The sequence below is a fragment of the Dendrobates tinctorius genome, unplaced genomic scaffold (assembly GCF_039654945.1).
Source record: "Dendrobates tinctorius isolate UK_male_01 unplaced genomic scaffold, ASM3965494v1 ptg000008l, whole genome shotgun sequence".
NCBI lineage: Eukaryota > Metazoa > Chordata > Amphibia > Anura > Dendrobatidae > Dendrobates > Dendrobates tinctorius.
Genome location: NW_027361676.1, coordinates 30,517,213 through 30,544,095, shown reverse-complemented (window position 1 = coordinate 30,544,095; position 26,883 = coordinate 30,517,213). Strand labels below are relative to the sequence as shown.

Below are 26,883 nucleotides of genomic sequence, written 5' to 3'. Positions count from 1 at the left end.
TGGGAGTAACAGTCCCAAAAGCCACTGCCTGCTGTCAATGTTCTCACTTGAATACAACTCTCCTCATTCTCCTCTGCTTGTGCTGATTTCTGGCAGAGCAGGGGACAATGATGAGGGTAGTCTTCAGCACCAGGCACTTGAGAACAGTGCTTACTCTACTGCTTTTCCCTGGTGCCTGCTATGTGGTACTGATGCGGCACATGGGCAGCACATGGTTGCCACACATGTGCCACACTTATTACACACATAGACACTGACATCTCTAGTACCGATTTGACAGCGCTGGGGGAAAATTTGTAATGGCGCTCACGATGACATCTGATAGGCTAAGTGATTTCATTGGCTGTGAACTTCCAGGACCTTTAGGATGGCACCAGGAGTGTGAGAACTTTCTCATGCTCTCTGTGACATCAGACAGGTCCTAGGAGTTCACTGGGAGACACTGGGCAGCTGTAGCAGATGCTGCTCAGTGTCTCTGCTGGATGGCAGACTATATGGTCGCATCATGCAACCATGTAGCCTGCCATCTACATGTAGCAGTGCTAGACCTGTCACTGGACAAATAGATTATCTTCTCAGCAGAAAGGTAAAGAATATTGTTATTTGTTATTTTAATTCTCTTGTAGGAAATAATGGCATCTCTGGAATGGGCAATGGAGTAAGTATGGTTTAATTAAGATTTATTAAAGGATTCTGTGTTAATCTTTCAATTAAAGGACTGTTCTCTGTGTGTTTTTATACAATATGACTATGGTGTTAGTAATGGGGGCGTTTCATAGATGCCTCTCCATTACTGTCCTCGGGGCTTGATGTAACCTGACAATACAAAGGTGACATGAACCCCCCAACTATCACCCCACTTTCCATCACTACAGGGCAAGTGGGAAGAGCGAGGCTAAGTGCCAGAATTGGTGCATTTTATAGATGCGCCTTTTCTTGGGCGCCTGAGAGGTCATGTTTTTTGCCGGGGGGCAGTATTCCTAGGCTATTAACATCAGTCCGCAGCTTTTTGCCTAGCCTTTGCTTGTTATTAATTATAGGGGAACCCTACATAATTTTTTTATGGGGTCTCCCATTTTAATAGCCAGTAAAGGTTTAGTGTACAACTGTGAGCTGATATTAATAGCCTGGCAACTCCTTGGGTATTACCCTCTTCCCAGGCTATAAACATCTTCCCCCCCCAGCCATCGCTCTGCTGGATTAAGAAAATTATGCGGGAACCCACACCATTTTTTTAGAAGAAAAAATCTTTTAAAATAAAATGCATGTACAGTGAGCTGTGCATATTTAATTTTGGGCTGCCTATACTTCCATTCAAGAAAAGCTGGTGCCAAAGATGTCTGACATCCTCTCTCTCATAGGCAATGAAGGAGCACTTGGCAGAGCAAGTGCCCTTGTGTATGGGAGAGTTGCGTAAGACAGCTATCTAAGGGTACTGTCACACTTAGCGATGCACCAGCGATCCCGACCAGCGATATGACGCGGTCAGGATCGCTGGTGCATCGCTAAGTGGTCGCTAGTGAGCTGCCACACAGGCAGATCTCACCAGCGACATCGCAGCGGTCGGGGGTCGCTACTTACCTGTCACACTAGGCGATCCTGACGTCCTCCCGCCCGCGTCCACGCTCATTGCTCGTCTCTCCACAGGAAGCGACGCAAGAAGCTGACGACGAGAAACAGTCCTGGACGTTCTCGCGTGATCAGCGATAACCAGCAGGGGAGCCGGTCATAGGTAAGTATCACACACAGCGATATCGCTAGCAATATCGCTGTAACGTCACAAGTTATAGCGATATTGCTAACGATATCGCTTAGTGTGACAGGCCCTTAAAGTGTTTAAGTGGCTTAACTCAATCTGTATGTTATTTACTTTGCACTTTAAACTTTGAGGGGTTACTACAAGATATCTGACTACTGCCACTCATATATTTTCTAGTAAGAAATTGGTCTCTATATAGTTGTGACTAGGACTTGCTTTGGCCTGATGAAAGGAGATAGGAGAACTTTCCAACATATGTCCTGAAACATATTAGGTTAGTACAATATATAATATGCATGTAATATTAGCCAGAAAATGAATAGCTACACAAGGAGAACTTGATGGAATTGCACATGTCAAAGCTTGGATATAAAAGCTCTATACAAGCTATAGACCCATTTTTATTAGATAAAGCAAAATAGAAAGTAGTAACGTTATGATGTACGTATCTCTACCATGATATTATTTCCCATTGTAATTGTAGGTGGGTGGGTGTGTGTGTGTATGGGGGTATATTATTCCCTTTACCTTTAAAATGAAATATTGAGATCCATATATCAGTTATGTAAACCGTTTCTTTGCATTTCTGAAAACAATCTTGAATTTTCTGTAAGTTTGTATAGTACATAGTGAACTATAAAAAAAAATTGACAATATCCTCCTGACAAAAGTCTGAAATATTCAGTAATATCAGTACATGAGAAAGGTTTTGTCATGGGATTATGGACTGTTCTATTTGACCTTGCTACTAGTAATGTAACACAGACATGACAACAGCCGTCATTGTTTCCAACCAGGCTTTTCACTGTGGAGTGCAGATATTATAGCAGTGAATTCCTCCTAGACAAAGTGATCCCAAGCTTTTTCTCTTTCTCTCCTGCCCTCTCTTCCCCCTTGCCTATTTGTTTTATCCTGAAGTCTCACTAGGGAAATGTTATCTATTCTTTCTCAGCTTGTTGCCTTTTCGTGATCTAATCTTGATGTGTTCCTCATGAGATATTTCATTTTAGCACAATATAAGTAAACTCTATTTTATGTATAAACCGCAGTAGTGCTGGAAACACTTTAGCACTCTGCAAGATATAAAAAGATCCTACTGAATATCATGAATATTTTGTTAGATTTAATCATATATACTTAAAGCATTACCATTGTTTTAATTCATAAATCAATAGTGCATATGGTAATAAGTAGTGATGAGCGAGGATACTCATTGCTCGGGTTTTCCCGAGCATGCTTGGGTGGTCTCCGAGTATTTTGGCATGTTTGGAGATTTAGTTTTCATTGCCTTAGCTGCATGATTTGTGACTGCTAGACAGCTTGAATACATGTGTGGAATGCCTGTTTGTTAGGGAATTCCCATATCTATTCAGCCTGTCTACAAGTCACAAATCATGCAGCTGAGACCACAAAAAATAAATCTCCGCGCATGCCAAAATACTCGGAGACCACCCGAGCAATAATGCTACTTGCTCATCACTAGTAATAAGCAATCATTCATTATCAAAATTCTCAATCCTGAGGTAAAATCTGTACTCAGTGCAGACAGACTTTCTCATCACTGAAAGGAGATAGCAGCTGATACTGACAAGGTTCTATTTACATAGGAGGGGAAGGAGGAGCTCTGTCTTAAGCTCCTCCCTCCTCCCATCTACATAGAATTTTATCAGTAGTGCTTGCCATCTCCTATCTCAGTAATGGCAAAGTCTGTCTAAACTGAATACAAATTTTACCTCAGAATTGAGAATTTTAAAATGACTGATCAATGAATGAAGCAGATTTTTCTGATAAGATATATTCCAAAGTTGCTTATTACCATGTGAACTATTGATTTATGAAATAAAAATTAAAACAAAGCTTACTCTTTATATGGAGACTATTCAATTGACACTGTATGAGTATATCAAGCTAAACGTTCTCCTGATTAAATTTGAAATGTTAGAATGCATCAGAAAGTTTTTCTAACTTTGTGATGGACTACTGCTTCCAAGAGAAAACTTGGCACTCAACTTTTGATGATTATGAAAATTTTAATGCAGTCCAAAATCAACAATGTTTCGGTCCCAAAGTGAACCTTCATCAAGTACCGACTGCTCAGTGTGAACACACTCCAATATGTTGGGATAGAAACCAGCCGTGTAGACTGGGGTGCACCTTCAAGAGGTATGGTTAAATGATCAGTGGGTAAAATGACCCAAATTGCTCATTTGTATAAATTGCATCTAATGAGCATCCACTACCATGGGTATCAAAAAATTTTCATGGATGGCATAAGTCACTTAAATATGGCCAGATGTATTCAGGAGAAAACGTCCTCTAATAGGATAATGGAAAAGTGTTTAAATCTCTCATATAGGGAAAAGCCTTTACTTATGTATGGTCTCACTGTGTCCCCAGGCAGTATTAAGGGGGCTTTACACATCGCTAGCAAAATCGCTAGCAATATCGCTAAAGTGTCACAGTTTTTGTGATGCAGCAGCGATATCACTAGTGATATCGCTACATGTGACACTCCCCTCCAACCGGCTCCCCCGCTGGCTATCGCTGATTGCACGAGATAGGCCTGGTACATTTCTTGTGCCGACGAGCGAGCCATGGACGCAGGCAGAAGACATCACCCTCGCCGTGTCTGACAGTTAAGTACAATCGCCGACTGCTGCTGCATCGCTAGTGAGATCTGCCTGTTTGGCAGCTCACTAGCGATCATTTAGCGATGCACCAGCAATCCTGACCAGGTCATATCGTGGTCGGGATAGCTGGTGCATCTCTAACTGTAATGGGGGCTTTAGCATCAGCCCAGTGGTGGTTCAGTGGGTGGTGTGTCAGGCTCATCAGCACGGTGTCCACCGCTTGCTGTGGTGGACACCGTGGGTGGACACAGTGCTGATGAGCCTGACACACTGCCCACTGAACTACCACTGCGCTGACGCTAATACTGCCTGGGGACAGAGTGAGACCATACATAAGTAATGCTTTTTCCTATATGAGAGATTTAAACTTTGGGACCGAAACATTGTTGATTTTGGACTGCATTAAAATTTTCATAATAATCAAAAGTTGAGTGCCAAGTTTTCTCTTGATATTACTCACGGGTTGGGATCCTACTTAGGCACCACTCACAGCAGTGCCACGTTATATTTTCTGCACTACTGCTTCCAGACCTGTGGGAGGTGCTGCAGTGATAACTACCACTCCCACTCAGGTTTGACTGGTGACCTACTCAACACAGCTTCAGATGCAGGAGGAATGCCAATCGAAGTGGAGTGGATATGCTAGAAGAAAGTAGATGTGACGTAGCACTGCCACACGCAACTACTGTAGATGGAGCTGTGCATTAAAGTGCTAAAAGTGAAAATTCTCACTTATTCTAATGATTAGAATGTAACCACCAGAATGATTAGTATATTATCACCATACAGTACAGCAGGATTACCCCCATTTGGTGTGCTAAACAGTGCTGGCACATACCATATATGAAATATGAGCACTATAGGATTACTCACACAGTTACACAGTTACATATGTTTGCTGTAACATGTTTTTTGATTAACAGATTCTATAAAACAAGCTCATTGCTTTTGGTCCACAGCTTTTAATAGGAATTATATTGTTCACAGGAATCTTGATCATAGCAGCCTGGATGAGAAGCTTTTCTTTATCGTCTACTCAGTGGTAGATAGCAGCTCATCATACATATCTATTTCTGCACTATGATGGGACAAATATTCCTATAGATCAACATTGAACTTGTCCATGCTGAGAGCAGCTTGAACTGCAAAAACATACTGTAGATGAACTGATAAACACATACAGACAGAACAATAGCTAGAACACAATCCTATGCCAGAGGTAAAAAAAAAAACATTTTCATCCCTGCATGATAGGAAACAGAAGATATACAGAAAATGCATATTGTGTAGGCGTTCTATCCATTAGAATAACGCTGAAGCCATCAAGATGGTGGCTGCCTGCAACATCCGGGCAGAAAAGCACCTTGGGCTACATACATAGAGCTTATGTGATTACCTGCTATGGTACATTTTTATCATGATTTTTGTGATGTGTTTCAATCAGAAGTTTTCCTCCATAGACTCTTTACATACTGGATCTCAACAAGGAGACTGACTATCTTCTCTTAGTGCTGTTGACCGTAATGTCAAAGATAATGAGGCAAATGCCTCACTGTAAAAATGTACTATAAAGGTACTGTCACACTTAGCGATGCACCAGCGATCCCGACCAGCGATATGACGTGGTCAGGATCGCTGGTGCATTGCTAAGTGGTCGCTAGTGAGCTGCCACACAGGCAGATCTCACCAGCGACATCGCAGAGGACGGGGGTCGCTACTTACCTGTCACACTAGACGATCCTGACGTCCTCCCGCCCGCATCCACGCTCGTAGCTCATCTCTCCACAGGAAGCTGACGACGAGAAACGGTCCAGGACGTTCTCGCGCGATCAGCGATAACCAGCGGGGGAGTGGTTGGAGGTAAGTATCAGACATAGCGATGTCGCTAGCAATATCGCTATAACGTCACAAAAACCAGTGACGTTATAGCGATATTGCTAGCGATATCGCTTAGTGTGACAAGCCCTTAAGAGGGTGCTTAGAACTCTTTAGACACTTGTTGAGTCTTGTCACAATACCTAATTTAGCAAGTTCTTTTTAACATAGTAATATAAAATGTTAAACAATTTCTGAAACTTCATGTGCAAAAAAGTGAATAGCTGTTTAAAATATTTAAAATGTTACAGAAGTAGCACCGTGAACTATGCTAAAATAAGATGGCTTCACAGAAGCTGGCCACAATTTTTTTTAGTGATTGCCTATCTTAAGGATAGACAATCAATTTTTGATTGATTGGTGGACATGATACACGACATCCCCCACCGATAAGCTGTTAAGACCTCGGATGCTGCTGCTACACAGCAGCTCAATCAAAATTATAATGGTTGAAGTTGGAAATTACAAATCCACCCCTTAACAATTTGAACTAAATTTAAGCTCTTTAATACAAATAAAGCAAAAATACTTTTTGCAATGCTCACACTTTGTGAGGTAAACAGTTGCATTTCTTGTAATTTAAGCAGTTCTTCAATTTCTGAATTGTGGAGAATTTTCATTTGGCTATAAAAAATTATGGCTTGCCTTCTCACAATGCAGGAAGCACACTTTCTGGTGCACACAAGTCTTAGTTTCAGGATTTTGATTTAGCAAAATTATCACTAAGGGGTTTAATACATACCTCCTTTTTTGTAGTGTATGAGAATAACTAAAGGCTGCTAATAATGGTCCTGTTACTACAGTATATCACAGATCAATTCACTGTCACACCAAATGACAGGTCAAGCAACTCCCTATGGATTATTTGGATTATTATTATTATTCACAGAATGAGTAAAATATTTTCAATGTGATTCAGCACTGCCAAAGTACACATCAAACAGTATATGCCTTTAATTTTTATTTTCTATATAAATGGTGCTGCTTGACTGTCCCACATCTTTTATAGTGGCATTAAAAGTCTACCCTTATTGCCAGGGCTAGACCAAGTGATTTAAGAACCACAAGGCATTATTGGGGAAAAAAATGCGACCTCAACTGATGCCATTAGCTCACTCATTGAGTCTTTTATAGTTTGTGCAATGCACTAGGGATTTATAGAGTGTTTATATTCGCTGACCTTCAAATTTCAGGAAATTTGACTCGATGTTGATTCTCCTCAGATGAATCCACTCATCTCTAATTATTCTGCAGGAGGAGTACATGCATTATTCTAATTTGTTAGCCCACTAAAATAGGAAATAGCTGCTTAAAAAGATGTTAAGGTGTTGTGGTTGAACATGACTGCTTATTACAGGTTAATCTGTTTTTTCACTATATGTACATAAAGGTCACAGCAGGCACACTTCTGAGATGCTTCTACAGGTCTTAGCTCTGTAGCTGTTTCTTGTAGCCTCTTCTTCCTGATCCAGCATTTGGTACTTCCTCATCCTACAACTCTAGAATACACAGGATTCAATCTTACAGGGTTGCATATATAAATTTATCTAGTAAGACATCAGTACAGTTCTCCCTTATGTTAACATGCTGCACACAATCCTCACACCCACACACAGTGAAATCTCCTAGCACAGAACTATGAAGTGCCATACAGTTGTCAAGATATTGAGACTACGGAATGGAGAGCAAAACTTCAAAAACACTTTCTTAAAGGATCAAAGCTAATGTTACTAAAATATAGAAGTGTTTCACTTTTCATTATGTACTCGGTATAATTGAGAAATGTTTCATATTTTCGTCTGCCATTACTTCGTGAAGTTTCCTGGGAGGTGACAGGTGGTCTCTAATAATTGCATTTAATTATCTACTTGTAAATAGAGTTGAGCGAAACAGGATGGCCAGATTCATAAGTTGCGGACTTATGGCAAAGTCAGGTTTCGCCGACCGAAACCCGACCACAGCGTGAAGTCGGCCATGCGGTCGGCAAAACGAGCGCCAAAGTCGGATTTCCCAGAATACTTGCATGTGACTTTTTTCAGCCACTGAGCAAGGATGTACACTGTGGGCAACAAGATGACATGTGCAGCGGAGAGAGAGAGAGATTTCGCGCACTTGAAAAAAGTGGTCCGGCATGTAGGTGTGTTTACTGTCCTCCACTCCCTGTTGACTTTGCTTCCCCATTGACTTGCATTGGGTTTCGTGTTTCAGTCGGACCTCAGACTTTTCCCAATAGGCGCCCGATTTCATTCGACTTGACTTTTGAGAAAGTCAGGTTTCATGAAACCCGACTCGACCCTAAAAAAGGCAAAGTCGCTCATCTGTATCTCTCATCTCTAAACTATGTTAACTGGTAGGGTATTTATTTAGACATGATTGTTATTTTATGAAATTATTTTCTGGTCTACTTTCAATGGGGATCCCCTATTGGTGATAAATTCTTTGTGTTGGATTTTTTTCTGAAGCCACAGAGTCTGTAAACTGCCTTCTGCAATTATATTTTCAGAAGGAATTTGTATATACTGTATGTAAGAGCAAAATGAGTGAAATGGAAAATAAAAAAATAGATGGAGACAATCCTTACTGTGATTCCATGATTCTTACTGAATATAATAATAATTCTATATTAACAAAACTCCTAAATTGTGGAGGAGTTTTGAAGCTGTGTAACAATGGTAGTTTATGCTCCTATAAAATATAATATGATATTAACCCCTTCACCCCAAGGGTGGTTTGCACGTTCATGACCGGGCCAATTTTTACAATTCTGACCACTGTACCTTTATGAGGTCATAACTCTGGAACGCTTCCATGGATCCCAGTGATTCTGACATTGTTTTCTCGTGACATATTATACTTCATGCTAGTGGTAAAATTTCATTCAAATAACTTGCGTTTATTTGTGAAAAAAACGGAAATTTGGCAAAAATTTTGAAAATTTCGCAATTTTCCAACTTTGAATTTTTATGCCCTTAAATCACAGAGATACGGCACACAAAAAACTTAATAAGTAACATTTCCCACATGTTTACTTTACATCAGCACAATTTTGGAACCAAAATTTTTTTTTGTTAGGAAGTTATAAGGGTTAAAAGTTGACCAGCGATTTCTCATTTTTACAACACCATTTTATTTTTAGGACCACATCACATTTGAAGCCACTTTGAGGGGTCTATATGATAGAAAATACCCAAAAGTGACACCATTCTAAAAACTGCACCCCTTAAGGTGCTCAAAACCACATTCAAGAAGTTTATTAACCCTTTAGGTGCGTCACAGGAATTTTTTTAAATATTTAAAAAAAAATGAACATCTAACTTTTTTTCACAAAAAAAATACTTCAGGTTCAATTTTTTTTATTTTACCAAGGGTAACAGGAGAAATTGGACTGCAAAAGTTATTGTGCAATTTGTCCTGAGTACGCTGATACCTGATTTGTGGGGGGGAATTACTGTTTCGGCGCATGGCAGAGCTCAGAATGGAAGGAGCGCCGTTTGACTTTTTCAATGCAAAATTGGCTGGAATTCAGATCGGACGCCATGTCACGTTTGGAGAGTCCCTGATGTACCTAAACAGTGGAAACCCCCTACAAGTGACCCCATTTTGGAAACTAGACCCCCAAGGAACTTATCTAGATATGTGGTGAGAACTTTGAACCCACAAGGGCTTTACAGAAGTTTATAACGTACAGCGGTACAATTAAAAAATCATATTTTTTCCACAAAAATGATCTTTTCACCCCAATTTTTATTTTCCCAAGGGTAACAGGACCCTAAAAGTTATTGTGCAATTTGTCCTGAGTACGCTGATACCCCACATGTGGGGGTAAACCACTATTTGGGCGCATGGCAGAGCTTGGAAGGGAAGCAGCGCCATTTGACGTTTTTGGCTGGAATTGAGATCAGACACCATGTCGTGATTGGAAAACCCCTGATGTACCAAAACAGTGGAAACCCCCTACAAATGACACCATTTTGGAAACTAGACCCCCTAAGGAACTTATCTAGATGTGTGGTGAGAACTTTGAACCCCCAAGGGCTTCACAGAAGTTTATAACATAAAGCCGTACAATTAAAAAATCATATTTTTTCCACACAAATGATCTTTTCACCCTCAATTCTTATTTTTCCAAGGGTAACAGCACCCTAAAAGTTATTGTGCAATTTGTCCTGAGTACGCTGATACCCCACATGTGGGAGTAAACCACTATTTGGGCGCATGGCAGAGCTCGGAAGGGAAACAGCGCCATTTGACGTTTTTGGCTGGAATTGAGATCGGACACCATGTCGCGATTGGAAAACCTCTGATGTACCAAAACAGTGGAAACCCCCCACAAATGACACCATTTTGGAAACTAGACCCCCTAAGGAACTTATCTAGATGTGAGGTGAGCACTTTGAACCTCCAAGGGCTTCACAGAAGTTTATAATGCCAGGGCATGAAAATAAAAAAAATCGTATTTTTTCCACAAACATAATCAATTAGTCCCCAATTTTTTTATTTTCCCAAGGGTAACAGGAGAAATTGAACCCCAAAAGTTGTTGTCCAATTTGTCCTGAGTACGCTGACGCCCCACATGTGGGAGAAAACTACTGTATGGACACACGTCGGGGCTCGGAAGGGAAGCAGTGACATTTTGGAATGCAGACTTTGAGGGAATGTTCTGCGGGTGTCATGTTGCCTTTGGAGAGCCCCTAATGTACCTAAACAGTGGAAGCCCCCCACAAATGACCCCATTTTGAAAACTAGACCCCCTAAGGAACTTATCTAGATGTGAGGTGAGCACTTTGAACCCCCAAGGGCTTCACAGAAGTTTATAATGCCCGGGCATGAAAATAAAAAAATCGTATTTTTTCCACAAACATGATCAATTAGTCCCCAATTTTTTCATTTTCCCAAGGGTAACAGGAGAAATTGGACCCCAAAAGTTGTTGTCCAATTTGTCATGAGTACGCTGACACCCCATATGTGGGAGAAAACTACTGTATGGACACACGTCGGGGCTCGGAAGGGAAGCAGTGACGTTTTGGTATGCAGACTTTGATGGAATGGTCTGCGGGTGTCATGTGTGTTTGGAGAGCCCCTGATGTACCTAAACTATTGAAACTCCCCACAAGTGACCCCATTTTGGACACTAGACCCCCCACAGAACTTATATAGATGTGTGTTGAGCACTTTGAACCCCCAAGTGCTTCACAGAAGTTTATAACGCTCGGACGTGAAAATAAAAAAATCATTTTTTTCCACAAAAATGATATTTTTGCCCCCAATTTTTTATTTTCCTAAGGGTAACAGGAGAAATTGGACCCCAAAAATTGTTTTGCAATTTGTCCTGAGTAGGCTGATACCCTACATGTGGGGGTAAAACACTGTTTGGGCGCATGGCAGAGCTTGGAAGGGAAGGAGCACCATTTGACTTTTTCAACTCAGAATTGGCTGGAATTGAGATCAGACGCAATGTTGCATTTGGAGAGCCCCTGATGTGCCCAAACAGTGGAAACCCCCAATTCTAACTCCAACCCGAACCCCAACACACCCCTAACCCTAATCTCAGCACTAACCCTAACCCTAGCCCTAACCCTAACCCTAGCCCTAACCCTAACCCTAACCCTAGCCCTAGCCCTAACCCTAGCCCCAACCATAACCCTAATGGAAAAATGGAAATAAATACATTTTTTTTTAATTATTTTTCCCTAACTAAGGGGGTGATAACGGGGGGGGGTTTGATTTACTATTTATGGCGGTTTTTATATTTGGCAGCTGTCGCACGCTAAAAGACTCTTTTTATTGTAAAAATAGTTTTTGCATCACCACATATTGAGAGCTATAATTTTTCCGTATTTTGACCCACCGAGTCATGTGAGGTCTTATTTTTTGCGGGACGAGTTGTCGTTTTTATTGGTACCATTTTCGGGCACGTGACATTTTTTGATCGCTTTTTATTCCGATTTTTGGGACGCAGAATGAACAAAAACCAGCGTTTCATGAATTTCTTTTGGGGGAGTGCGTTTACACCGTTCCGCGTGCGGTAAAATTGATACAGCGTTTTTATTCTTAGGGTCAGTACGGTTACAGCGATACCTCATTTAGGTCGTTTTTTTATGTTTTGTCAGTTTTATGGAATGAAAACTATTTTATATAAAAAATAATTATTTTTGCATCGCTTTATTCTGCGAGCTATAACTTTTTTATTTTTTCGCTGATGATGCTGTGTGGTGGCTCGTTTTTTGCGGGACAAGATGACGTTTTCCATGGATATTTATGTGCGTTTTTTTGATCGCGCGTTATTACACTTTTTGTTTGGCGGTATGATAATAAATCATTATTTTTTGCTTCGCTTTTTATTTTTATTTTTTAAGGGGTTCGCTAAAGGGGTTAACTAATGGGACAGTTTTATAGGGTGGGTCGTTACGGACGCGGCGATACCTAATATGTGTACTTTTATTGTTTTGGTTTTTTTTATTTCCAAAAAATGGATTTATTTGGGGAAATATTTTTTTTTTTTCTAATTTATTTGGCGATTTTTTTTTTTCATTATTTTTACACTTTTTTTTATTTTTTTTTTACTTTATTACATAGTCCCAGGTGGGACATCACTGTCCTGTGACAGATCGCTGATCTGTCACATCACAGATCGCTGATCTGTCACATCACTGATCTGTCACATCACAGATCACTGTGACAGATCAGCAATCTGTCACAGGCATTGAAGAAGACTTCCTCTTGCCTGCGCTGTGCAGGCACTGAGGAAGCCAGCTTCCTGCAGGCCCCCGAAGGCCCCCGTCGCCATCTTGGATTCGGGGGCCTGCAGGAAAGGAGCCCCCCGCAGCAGCGCTGCACATTGCGCTGCCGTGGGGGGCTCAGGGAAGCACGGAGGGAGCCCCCTCCCTGCCGATGCTTCCTTTTAACCCCCGGTACACCGCGATCGTGTTTGATCACGGCGTGCAAGGGGTTAACGTGTCGGGGCGGTCCGTGACCACCCCTGACACATTGTGCCGGGTGTCAGCTGTGATAATCAGCTGACACCCGGCCGCGATCAGCGGCGCTCACTACGTGGGCGCCGCTGATCGCGGTAGACGTACTATCCCGTCGTTGGGCATAGGGGCCCGGGTCCCATGGACGGGATAGTACGTCTGATGTCAGAAAGGGGTTAATCAGAAGAGAGTTATGGATGCATTAAATTTGTTCTGAATCCATGGCTTAAAAATGATTTTATTTAAATGGCTGCCTGGTTTAGGAAAACCATATCAGTATGACCTATTAAGGCATGTATATGTACTGTAATAGAGTGGATTATTGGATTCTCCAGCTAGGGACTAAGTCCAATTAACTTGAGTAAATAGCTGCATTGAGCCACGGTAAAAGAGAGGTTCTCCTTATGGAATACAATGGCTCATATGCAACCTGTAAATTTCAATAGCCATCAAGTAAATCTTACATTTCCTTTGTAGAGGAAACCCAATGTAGCTATTGTTCAGAGATTAGCCTTTGATGAGGAGATCTGTTTCCTCTAATAATGGTTGTAAAAGCCAATCAGTCTTCAACAGATATCAATGCATTGGGGCATATATTCTTTTTATTTTGCAATTTATTTTGCAATTGAATTTCATTAAAAAAATGCTATTTTCCTTCTATGGCCTCTGAGTTGCACTGTCTATTGTGCAATAACTGAAAATCTATCAGTAAGCTCATTCTGATAAAAACAAGTTTGTAAACGCATCCAGAAACCTGGCAGCTGCTGGCTGTGTTCTACAGCCAACATTTACCTCTAACAGCAGGAATCAGAGCAGCTGTGTTCTGTTCTTTGATATTAACCCATTAAATGTCAGTGGTTTGCCATGCCAGTTGGCAGATTATTTAGTTGGGCAGCAGAGTTAAGGATGGACTGGAGAGTGCAAGAGTGTTAGAAAGCAGGCCACAGAGGAAGATGTTGCAGTAGTCGAGGCGAGATATGATTAGGGCATGCACAAGCATTTTGGTGGAGTGAGGATTCAGGAAAGGACAAATTCTGAAAATCGTTTTGAGCTGGAGGTGACAGGAAGTGACGAGAGCTTGGATATGCGGTTTGAAGAACATGGCAGAGTCATGGATTACTCCTAGGCAGCGGATTTCCAGGACAGGGAAAATTGTGATGTCATTTAATGTGACATATAGATAAGGTAGGGAAGATATGTGAGAAGTAGGAAAGATAATTAGTTCAGATTTGTCCACAGTGAGCTTGAGGAAGCAAGAGGAGAAAGAGGATATGGCTGATAGACACACTGGGATTCTGGACAGCAGAGAGGTGAGATCTAGGCCAGAGAGGTAGATCTGAGTATCATCAGCATATAGATGGTACTGGAAGACATAGGACTTTAAGAGATGTTACAGGCCAAGGGTATAGATGGAGAAGAGTAAGGGTCCTAGGAAGGAGCCTTGAGGGATACTAACAGAGAGAGGGCAAGATGAGGAGGTAGTGTGGGAGAAGGAAATGCTAAATGTGCAGTTGGTAAGGTATGAGAAGATCCAGGATAGGGCAAGGTCTTTGATGCCAAAGGAAGAGAGGATTTGTAATAGGGCCTTCTGTCTGTTAGCATTGGCTGTAAGTCGTAAGTTTGGTTAAGGTAGGTTCAGTGGAATGGTGGGGACCGAAGCCAGAAGCTGTCGAATAATGAGTTAGATGCAAAGTGAGAGGAAAGTTCAGCGTGGACGCGCTGCTCAATGAGTGTGCAAGCAAATGGGAGCAATGATATAGGGCAATAGCAGGACATAGCACTCGGGTCAAGGGATAGCTTTTTGAGAATAGGTGTGATTGTTGCATGTTTGAGAGCAGAGGGGAAGGCACCAGAAGTTAGTGATAGGTTGAAGAGATGGGTTAGGGATGGGATATGTGTGGTGGTGAGTTTGGGGAGAAGGTGGGAAGGGATTGGGTCAAATGCACAAGTGGTGAGGTGCGATCTGGAAAGGAGACAAGTAAGCTATCCTTCAGTGATTTTGGAGAGGGAAGTTATAAGGTAAGGGGAATGGCATCCATATTGACACTTTTGCACATAAGATCACACAAAAGTAAGCAGCTGATGCATATTGGAGAGAGACATGAGAGTGAGTCCACACAGACACTGTGTATGTGCCTGCATTGCGGTCTTACATGCATGGTCAGGGATCCAATTCAGGCAGCACTCGCTCTGTGCAAGCAAGCACGGACATTCAACCTAAGGAGAGGCATGTGGCATGTTGATTGAAGGGGGCTGAGTCTTTTGCACATGGAATAAGATGTTGTTTTTTTAAAAACAGCGGGAACTAAATCTATTTTGCAGGTATGATTCTTATAGGGCTAAGTGCCCTATTGGACAGGATAAGTAGTTTACATTAAAGGGGTTTTCCCCACAAACAAAAGTTCATTTTATTCAATAGATCTTGGAATAATAATAATGTCCACAATTTGATGTGTTTAAATAAAATGTTCAGTGCTGAGATAATCTTATAAATGTGCCCCTACTGTGTAAAGGCTGTGTCTAACCGTACAGGGACAAGGTCTGATCAAACCAGATCTCCTGGGTGGGGGGATGGGGAGTTTACAGACATTACAGCAGGGGATTTCAGATGATTTTTTTGTGAGGTCAAACATTTCCTTAACTGTTTTTAAACAATGTTTTTCAGACAATGTTCCAGCACGGTCAGACCCAGCCATGACACAGTACACAGAGGGGTCACATTTATAAGATTATCTCAGGAAAGGGACATTCTATTTAAACACATCCAATTGTGGAAATTATTGTTATTACAAAATCTATTGATTAAAATGAACTTTTGTTTGTGGGAAAACCCCTTTAAGTTTTGAGGTGACAGACTTTCTTTAACAAGGGGTTGTCCCACCAAAGCAGTGGACAACCAATTTTTTTTTTTTGTAATTCTGCAAGTCATATATCATCCATTTTTGTTTTAGTTTTGAGCTTTACTATACTACCAATTAGACATTTGACAGTGAAAAATACTATGCAACCAAATGTAAATAATTGTACTCTACTTATTACTTAACGAAATATTTATGAGTTACTCTAATTCACTCTACAGTATGTCGATAAAGGTTCTATGTAACCAAAACGTTGTCACGGCACATGGGCTAATTAAAGTCCACTATTTTTTTTTTTTCATATTTTGGAGTGCTGCCTACTTTCATTTTTTCTACTTGTTGCTTAGCTAGATAAGTATGATGACTCTATCATTCATGATTGCGGTGAGTGTTTTGCATTGCAATTAATGTGCTAAGATGAGGAACATAATTAATGTTACGGTATTAAGATAATTACAATAACCTTGTTTTCTAAAAATATTCCTTTAGGATTTCGGAGATGATGGATCCTTATACATTACCAAGGCTACCACAACCCACATGGGGAATTACAGCTGTCATGCTGATGGCTATGATAAGCTTTATCAAACTCATATCCTCCAAGTGAATGGTAAGCAATGCAAATTTAATTACAAGAATGTAAAAGTGAATTGTGTTGAGAAAATGTACATTCTATCTACAATGTTACTATTCCAGCAACGGTGAAGTGACAGAGACGGCTGTGTGCGAAAGTGGGGAATTCAAAAAAGTTATTTTTATAGGTGCAAAGCTTGGATTTTGATTGAAAATCCATTCAGTTCTGAATGTCATCCAAACACGGCTCAAAATCTTGGCATATTACTGGCACATGCACTTTTTGTTTTGCCAAATTTCACTCTTTAGTCTTTGACTTCTCCACTCATCACTGCAGTATCAATACAAAATTATTTTTACTTTTTGATGTTGCATCAGTAGGTGTAAAAACATTTAGCTTAATAGTGACATCTACCATCCCATGCACAAAAAAATGTTGATTGCTCTGTCCAGAGGAGGCAAAGCAAATAGTGCACCCATTGGTCAGTTCCTTCCAGCATAGAGTGGAATAGTCAGCTTTACTATTAAGCTACGTTTACACAGCTTTAAACCGCAGCAGCCCGGGTTGGATTTTTGTCAATTTGCTTGTATTGGTCACTGTAGATTAAATGATCATTTTAAAATTGGTGGATAATAAAGTCTATTTCATTATCTGTACAAAAGTGATTGGTATACATGAAAAGATGGGAACAAAACATTGCAGCGTAAACTGATAGGTAGAGGTATATGAGTGAGCATTCATTCAGTGACATTATTTTGTAGTAGACTCTTGGATACAGGATAATACACATGTCTGAAGCCACTGAGGTGTTTTCAAGGTTCTGCAACAGCTGAGATGTGTTTTCTGAGATTCTGCAGAAGCTGAGGTGTTTGTGCTGAGGTTCTGCAGCAGCTGAGTTGGTAGTTATGAGGTCCTGCAGCATCTCATGGATGGGCACATTATGAATTTCTGTAGAAGCTGAAGTATGTATAATGAGGTTGTACAGCAATTGAAGTATGTATGATGAGGTTCTGCAACAGCTTAGGTGTGTATTATGAAGTTCTGCCACATCTGAGAAGTATGTTCTCATGGATATGAACATTTAGCCTTTCACATTCCCATACCATCTCCTCATCCTGCTCTTTTTTTGGTGTTCCTCAAGGCTCTATCTTGGGACCCCTACTTTTCTCCATCTACACATTTGGCCTGGGACAGCTCATAAAGTCCCTTGGCTTTGAATTTGATCTATATGCTAATCACACTCAGAAGTACCTCTCTGGTCCAGATGTCAGTTTTCTGCTGTTCAGAATACCAGAGTATCTATCAAACATATCATCTTTCCACTATACCGATCAACTCCCGTACCAAATCTATCTATTAAAATAAACACTTTCCTCTGTACTAGAAGTTCGCTGCCTCAGACATGGCCTTTAAACCACACACCCAAGCTCTTAACACCTCCTGCCACCTCAAACTTAAAAATATTTCCAAAATTGATCCCTTCTTCAATCTGAATTCATTAAAATGTTTGCGCATGCCCTCATAATCTCCCTCCCCAACTACAGCAATATCCTTGTCTGTCACCTTTCAGCTAATACTGTCTCATTTCTCCAGTCCATCCTGTTAGGGCTGGTGGAATGCACCAAATAATAAAATAATAGTAAGGTGCGTTCGCAACCCGGGTTCTACCGTGCAGGGGTGGTAAACTGCTGCTTATTAATGGTGGAAGTATAAACCGGTATACAAAAGGTCACACATGGGTTAACGTCACTCAGTGTGAACACGGCGAACTCTGTTACCTCACAGAGCTGCACTACCGCAGAACATAAATGCCGGAGCCTGTTTAGCTCACAGATCTCGGCAACGGAGTGCCCAGAATGCGGTCACAGAACTCTACCCCAAGGACATGGGGTCAGAGTCCCTCTAGACCTACTGAGCATGCGGCGTTGCTCCTTCGGACACCACTATACATGCTGACTATGGTGGAGTGTCGAGCACGTGCACCGTGGTGTGCAGAGCCACTGGTGGACACTGATGCCGATCTCAGAATCTGCCTCTACCTAATGTCATTCACCAGAGACATTCATACATGCATACAACACTCACTCCTCATAGTCTGGAAATGCAGTCTATACTAGCGCATGGCCGAGCAGCCATGCAAACCTTTTATAGCAGCGTCCTTCCGGGACCTTCCTGATGGTCCAATCCGAGCTGGAGAAGGACCTGAGCATGTGACCTTCGATCTCCAATGAGAGATCGTCCCACGGGCATGCCCAATGGACCGAAAGGATGACTTAGTCCCTGGAGTAGCTCGCTGCTGAGCAGCATGCATTGCTATAGCTGGACCAGAGGTGGCAGCAGCAACCAAACCCACAGAGCTGGTCTGAGCAGAGCTCCGGGAATGACGAGTCTGCTGAGCAGCCTCCTCTGTGGCCGGAGAGGAATGGGAGACTGCCGAATGCAAGGCTTGGGATTCCTGCTGTGCAGGGACAGGAACCCGACGCCTAACACAACCTTAACACTGCTGCACAAATAATTGACCTCTCCCCTCTATAATCCTACACCTCTCTGTTCTGTAAATCCCTTCATTGGCTTTCAATTCTCCAATGAGTCCAGTTCAATCTACCAACACTGCCCAACAAGGCAGTCCATACCATATTTAGATATTGTTACCAGCGCTATTCACACTTATAGAACATCTAGGCAAAGGGATACATGTGAAAAGACATATATATTGTTTTAAAAATCTGCACAAGACAAAAATACACCCCTGGTGGTGTATTACTAATGAGGTTTAAAATGAAAAAACGTTTCTGCGCTATATAGTGTGAACATGTGCGGTATTTAATCCTATAAGATACCATCCACACAAATCACCATCAATTGTGCAAATGCCTGCTTGATAAATTGTATTGTTAGTCACGCAGAGCAAATTGCAATAAAAAAGGATATATTCAAAACAACAAGCACATATAGTTAAACATCACACAACATGCAATAAAATTTGTTATCCTGTAGCCGTAGTTGATAAAACAAATACCATGGTTGGCAGGCACAGTTATTTACGAAGACCAATGGTTAATGGAGTTGTCCATATAATAATTTTTGTTGATTTCAGTTAAACCCTTTTATAGGGACAATTCTATATTAGTTATTAGCCACAGCTGGCAGACAAAGTTTTATAGTCATCCACAGTTTTGATCTTCATGATGCCTTAGCCACAGGACAACAAAATAAAGTGGCATATAATCTTGTCAGTTCTATGCAGCACAAACTGTATTAGTCGTGTCATTGGCTTTTACATTGATGTTTGCATATAATGAAGCACGGTGTTAAACTTGTAACACAAATAGCTATCCTTGTTGTAAATACCTTACATCCACATTTCCACTGGTATAGGAAAGATACTGACATGAGTTGGTGGAAAGAAGTCTCAAAAGTTTGTTGCAGCCCACCTCAAAACAGGGAGTCCCGGCTGGTGACTCACCAGCTGTGGTACTTGCCGTATGTGGAAGCAGTCGTTGTGATGTCACTCGTTGCTCGTGTGTGGAGTCCCAAAAGCCGTACTTTCCCTTACATGTTACAGTCATACTGATGTCTCCTTCATCAGAGAGTATTACCATTTGCACAATTGTGGGGATTAGTGTGGATGGTATCTTATATGACTAAATACCGCACATCTTCACACTACTGTATATAGCACATAGATGTTTTTTTCATTTTTAATCCCATACCATATTTATTTACCTTAATTTTCTGCAGAACAGAAGCAGCATTTAGAACAGAACAGGCACAGGTGTAGCACCATATACACAACATGTGGATTGATCTGACACTGACCTGAACAGATGGAGATGCAGAACCACATGCCATGCAAAATTTGAAGTCAAGTGTGTGGTGCTGGTTTTGAAACAATCATATCAATCCTGAATTACCCCTTTTTTTAATAAGCGTGGGGGGTCACACAATATGGAATTGCTGAATATTTTTCAACAATTCCTAAAATTTAAAACTTGAAAAATTCAAGCCATGCTGAGTCACGTGGCTATTGATGCAGATTTGACACTGTTCATTTTTGTGTTTGTTATGAAAAGAATGAGATCTAAAATGCAAGGTTTCTCCTTGCTGAGAGTAACAGCCCAACCCGAAATATGGTGTCTGCAAATGGGGATTCTGGTTTGGCGTTTATCCTAAGTCATATTTGCAAGGTTCCTTAGCCCCTTCCGGGGCCTTCCTTCCGGGGGAATTTGCAGCTTAATGACCAGGCCAATTTTTACAATTCTGACCACTGTCACTTTATGAGGCGATAACTCTGCAATGCTTTAACGAATCCCGCTGATTCTGAGTCTGTTTTTTCATGACATATTTTACTTCATGTTAGTGGTAAAATTTCTTCGATATAACTTATGTTTATTTATGAAAAAAACTGAAATATGGTGAACATTTTTAAAATTTAGCAATTTTCAAACTTCTAATTTTTATGCCCTTAAATCAGAGAGATATGTCACAAAAGATACTTAATAAATAACATTTCCCACATGTTTGCTTTACATCAGCACAATTTTGGAACCAAATTTTTTTTTTGTTAGGAAGTTATAAGGGTTAAATTTGACCAGCGATTTCTCATTTTTACAACAAAATTTACAAAACCATTTTTTTAGGGACCACATCACATTTGAAGTCACTTTGAGAGGTCAATATGACAGAAAATACCCCAAAATGACACCATTCTAAAAACTGCACCCCTCAAGGTGCTCAAAACCACATTCAAGAAGTTTATTAACCCTTTACGTGCTTCACAGGAACTGAAGCAATGTGGAAGGAAAAAATTAACATTTAACTTTTTTTACAAACATTTTACTTCACAACCAATTTTTTTATTTTCACAAGTGTAAAATGAGAAAATGTACAACACAATTTGTTTTGCAATTTCTCCTGAATACGCCGATATCCCATATGTGTGTGTAAACCACTGTTTGGGCGCACAGCAGAGCTTGGAACGGAAGGAGTGCTGTTTGACTTTTTCAATGCAGAATTGGCTGGAATTAAGATCAGACACCATGTTGCGTTTGGAGAGACCTTGATGTGTCTAAACAGTGGAAGCCCCCAACAATTGACCTCATTTTGGAAACTAGACACCTTAAGGAACTTATCTAGATGTGTGGTGAGCACTTTGAACCTCCAAGTGCTTCACAGAAGTTTATAATGTAGAGCCGTAAAAATAAAAAAATAATTTCTTTTCCTCAAAAATGATTTTTTTAGCCCACTATTTTTTTATTTTCACAAGGCTAACAGGAGATATTGGACCACAAAAGTTGTTGTGCAATTTGTCCTGAGTACACTGATACCCCATATGTGGGGGGGATGCACTGTTTGGGTGCATGGGAGAACTGTGAAGGGAAGGAGCTCTATTTTGGAATGCAGACTTTGATGGAATGTTCTGCGGGCGTCATGTTGCGTTTGCAGAGCCCCTGATGTGCCTAAACAGTAGAAACCCCCCACAAGTGAACCCATTTTGGAAACTAGAACCCCTGAGGAACTTATCTAGATGTGTTTTGAGCACTTTGAACTCCCAAGTGCTTCACAGAAGTTTAAAATGCAGAGTTGTGAAAATAAAAAATCTCTTTATTTCCACTAAAGTGAATTTTAGCCCCCAATTTTATTTTCCCAAGGGTAACAGGAGAAACTAGCCCCCCAAAGTTGGTGTGCAATTTGTTCTGAGTATGCTGATGCCCCAAATGTTGGGGTAAACCACTACTTGGGCACACGTCTTGGCTCTGAAGGGAGAGAGCACCATTTGAATTTTTGAACACAAAATTGGCTGGAATCAATGGTGGTGCCATGTCTGGTTTGGAGACCCCCTGATATGCCTAAATAGTGGAAATCCCTCAATTCTAGCTCCAACCCTAACTCCAACACAACCCTAACTCCAACACACCCCTAATCCCAACCCTAACCCTAATCCTAACCCTATTTCTCACCCTAACCCTATTTCCAAACCTAACCCTAATTCTAACCCTAACCCTAATGGAAAAATGAAAATAAATATATCTTCTTAATTTCATGATATTTCCCTAACTAAGGTGATGATAAAGGGGAGAGTATTTACTATTTTTTTTATTTTGATCACTGTGATAGGGTTTATCATCGCGGCCCCCACCAGAGGATGCAGGAGGGCCCGAGGACCTCAGGGATGAACCGGGGGATAGGGGACCCTATTTCTCTCTCCTCTGATGTGCTATCACATCAGAGAAGAGAGAAACTAAATGCAAAACCACAGCTTTATTTTTGCAGTCGCCGTTATACAGTTAATAACAGCGATCACAAAAGCGGGGTTGGTAAAAAAGCGACCCAAATCATGTTCTCTGGGGTCTCGGCTATGCCTGGCAGCTGAGACCCCGGAGAAAATCCAACTCTGGGGGGCGCTATACACTTTTTCCACAGTACCGCTAATTAACGGCGCTGTGGTTTAAGTACCCTTAACTACCACCGTTAAAAGGTGTATCGGCGGTCATCAAGGGGTTAAAGGGTCAATATTGACTTGTAGGATTACTACTTCCAGTAGGTGGTGGTAGAGTTCAAGTCCTTAACTCTTTGCTTATGAAAAGAAGAAAAAGGTGTCAATGATTTTGAAATCTTGAAATCCACAAAAAAATATACATTTTACAGTACACACCCTTCAGCTGCTGCATAGCCACATAATACACACTTCAGGTGATGCAAGACCTCAGCACACACATCTCAGTTGCTGCAGAGCTTCATAATACACCACAGCTGCTGCAGAACTTCATCCAAACCCCAGCTGCTATAAAAACCTCATAATACACACCTCAGCTGCTGTAGAACTTCATAATGCACACCTCAGTTGCGGCAGTACCTCTGCATACACACCGCAGTTACTGCAGAACCTGATCATACATACCCCACCTGTTGTAGCACGTCATAAAACACCTCATCTGATGAAGATCATCATAATACACACCTCTGCTGCTACAAGACCTCATAATATACCCTAGCTACTGCAGAACTTCATCACAAACCTCAACTACTGTAGAACTTCATAATACACACATCCGCTGCTGGATAACTTAATAGTACACACCTCAGCTGCTGCAGAACATCGTAATTCACATATTAGCTGCTGCAGGACTTCATAATACACTCTTCAGCTGCTGCAGAACCTGATAATACACCTCAACTACTGCAGATCATCATATTACACACCTCAGCTGCTGCAGATCAGCATACAACACACCTCAAATGCTGCAAAAAACGCACAATACATGCCTCAGCTACTGCAGAACTGCATAGTAGACACCTCAGCTGCTGCAAAACTTCATAGTATACACCTCAGCTGCTGCAGAGCCTCATAATATCATGAACCAAAAGTCTATTACAAAATGATGTTACTGAATTTGCTTGCTTATATCCTCCAGCCCATCAGTGCACTCTGCACTCTTCTATTCTCTTCATTTCTATCAATCACTTTTGTCAGATCACTGAACAGACTTTTTAATCCATCAGTTACAATTTTGATCTTTCCAGCTACAAAAACTGTCTCCACAATACTGTGCTGTATAATGTACGGTGAGGATTTATTTATGCTGCACAACCAGGTTGGCGGGATCTATGGACTGTATTTATGTGACCCTGATGCCTTCTGCACCTCTACCTTTAGCAACTGCACATAAAATGCAGTTCTAGTATTATCAATGCAGTCTGTACTATATGTAACCAGGTGGTCTCTGACCCAGGAGTGCTGTGCATCCTCCTTTCCACCTTTCCTCTGGTGCAGAATAAGGAGATTACAAGAGATTTACTAAGAACACATTGTAAGACGCAAGGGCATGATCCTGTTCCCTCTGTAAAAGTCTGTCATTGTTAGTTTGCCTACAGTAAGTGATACCTGTATTTTATAGCTAACCCCTTTTCATGTACAGCACCATGGAATCAATGGGCTATATAAATATTTACCAATAATAATAACAGTGGGAGGAGGAAGTTGACACCGCCATGCTCTAAGTTATAGTGGGGATGTGTTCTTTCTCTAGCATGTTGCTTTTTTTGTAATTAAAAAAATAATTCTATGGATGGCAGTGCCGGAAAATCCTTTTTCTCCTTCAGTTCTATGTTGATGCATACTTTTGATTGATCAGCATTATCCTGGGTGAAGTACTCATCACCAGTAAACACAACAGTACAACACCCATTTGGGCATTAAAAAAGTGAACTTATTAGGTGCCAGATTCTTTGATTCCTAATATATCTGCAATGGAAAGGCAAAATTTAAAAATAATCAAACAGTTTATTCAGTTCTTCACCCAATTTTGCATCCTTTGTCCAGTTCATCATGAAAAATTTTGTGAAAGCTCCACTTTAAAAGTTTTCTTGAAAAAAAGTTGTTTATGTCCTTTAAAGGGAACCTGTCACAAGGTTTGGCCAATATAAGATACGGCCAGCACTAGTGATGAGCGATACCTTCCGATATCGGGAAATATCAGATCGGATTGTATCGGACCGATACCCCAAAAATATCGGATATCGCCGACTCCGATACCGGAAACCCATGCAAGTCAATGGGACACAAATATCGGAATGAAAATAAACACTTACTTTCCTTGTAGGTTAATTCTACATGAAGGAAAACAACTAAGAATAATGTAGAATGTATTGGGGGAGGTGGAGGAGACATTAAAGGTATAGAGGTTTAGCCCAATCAAATGGAATAGCAGGAATTAATTTTTTTTTTAAAGACGTTCGGAGTTACAAAGATATTGACTATGTTAAGCTTTTTTTTATTTTGTCAGATATTTATGTTTCATTACTTCCATGCTCTTCACCTTCTTTTTTACTTCTCCCACACTTTCTCCTTCATCATCCTCAGCAGCATCTTTTTCATCAACTTATTCTTCACCTTATTCATCTTCTTCTTCTTCACCTTCTTCCTATTATTCTTTTTTTTACATTCTTCATATTCTTCTTATTCAACTATTATTCTTCTTCATATTCTTCATATTCTACTTCTTCATCTTCTTCCTATTCTTCTTCTTCATCATATTCTTATTTGTGACAGGCATTCATCTAGTTATCTATAAAAGTTTGAAGATTACACCTTCCATTCTGCCTGTCACAAAAGATTTACAACAGGATTTGTCCGCGTTCAGTTTTGCCTGCTGCAGCAGGTATTTTCCTGGGCTCCACGAGGAGGAACGGACTCACCCCCCATACACTGCTTAGTCTTCTGCTTATAATTTAGATAATATCTTTTGCTCTGATTTTTAGTCTTATGCTTAATGTTCTTCTGCTTTTTGTTTTGCAGCTTCTTGTTCTTCTGCTTCTTGGTCTTCTGTCTCTTGTTCTTCTGTATCTTGGTGGTTGTCTTCCTGTTCTTTGTTCTCTTGGTCATCTTCTTCAGGGTCATCTTCTTGGTCTTCTTTGGGGTGGTCTTCAGGGTCGTCGTCTTTAGGGTCGCCATCAGGGAGATCCAGAGTGATTACCAAAAACCATTTCAAAAAGCTTGAGCTTGGAAATGTAGCAGAAGGTACAAGAAGGCTGAGGAACTGCTGAGAACCAGCTGACGGTACTGGAACCTGGATGAGTAGCCGAAGGTACAATAGCCTATGGAACTACCAAGAATGAGCTGATGGTTCTGGAACCTGGTTGCTAAGCAGGAGGTACCAGTGCCAGAAAGCACTACCAAGGACCAGCAGATGTTGGTGGAACTCTGATACCGAGAAGGAGGCACCTAAGCCAAAGGCTCTGCCTGGAACCAGATGACGTTACTGGAACCCAGGGGGACATATTCAAGATTGACTTCCAAAGAACCAGCTAATGGTACTGGAACTCAGATACGCAGCAGAAGGTACACATGAAAAAAAAGTTGCTAGACCACGAGCTGGCCGGAGTTACCGAAACCCACAGTCCTACAGAGGGAGCTTGTCCTATTAGCACTACGGAACCAGCCTTCATTGCCAGATCCCGCTGCCCACATAGGAAGCACCTAAACTGCAGGCACCATAGAGTCAGCTAACCTGACCGCAACACGACAGGACAACGTATTGGAGGCAAAGTGACGTTGACACTACCCGGAAACAGCTGGCGTGCTGGAACCAGGCTGGGCAGGAGGGAGTACCCGTGACAAAGACACTGCCGTGAACCAGCTGGTGGTGCTGGAACCAAGGGTAAATACTACAGAGTGGAGACAGAGGCCTAATTGGAGCAAGTTTAAAATCTCTAG

General features: G+C 41.1%; 1 protein-coding gene across 1 annotated transcript in view; it reads left to right on the top strand.

The window, feature by feature from the left end:
- FSTL5 (follistatin like 5) overlaps nt 1–26,883 on the top strand; it is a 1,180,017-nt gene that overhangs the window by 915,082 nt on the left and 238,052 nt on the right. The window contains exon 8 of the mRNA XM_073576841.1: nt 16,583–16,703. Within this exon, the coding sequence (XP_073432942.1) occupies nt 16,583–16,703 (121 nt within the window). The remainder of the gene's footprint in view (nt 1–16,582; nt 16,704–26,883) is intronic.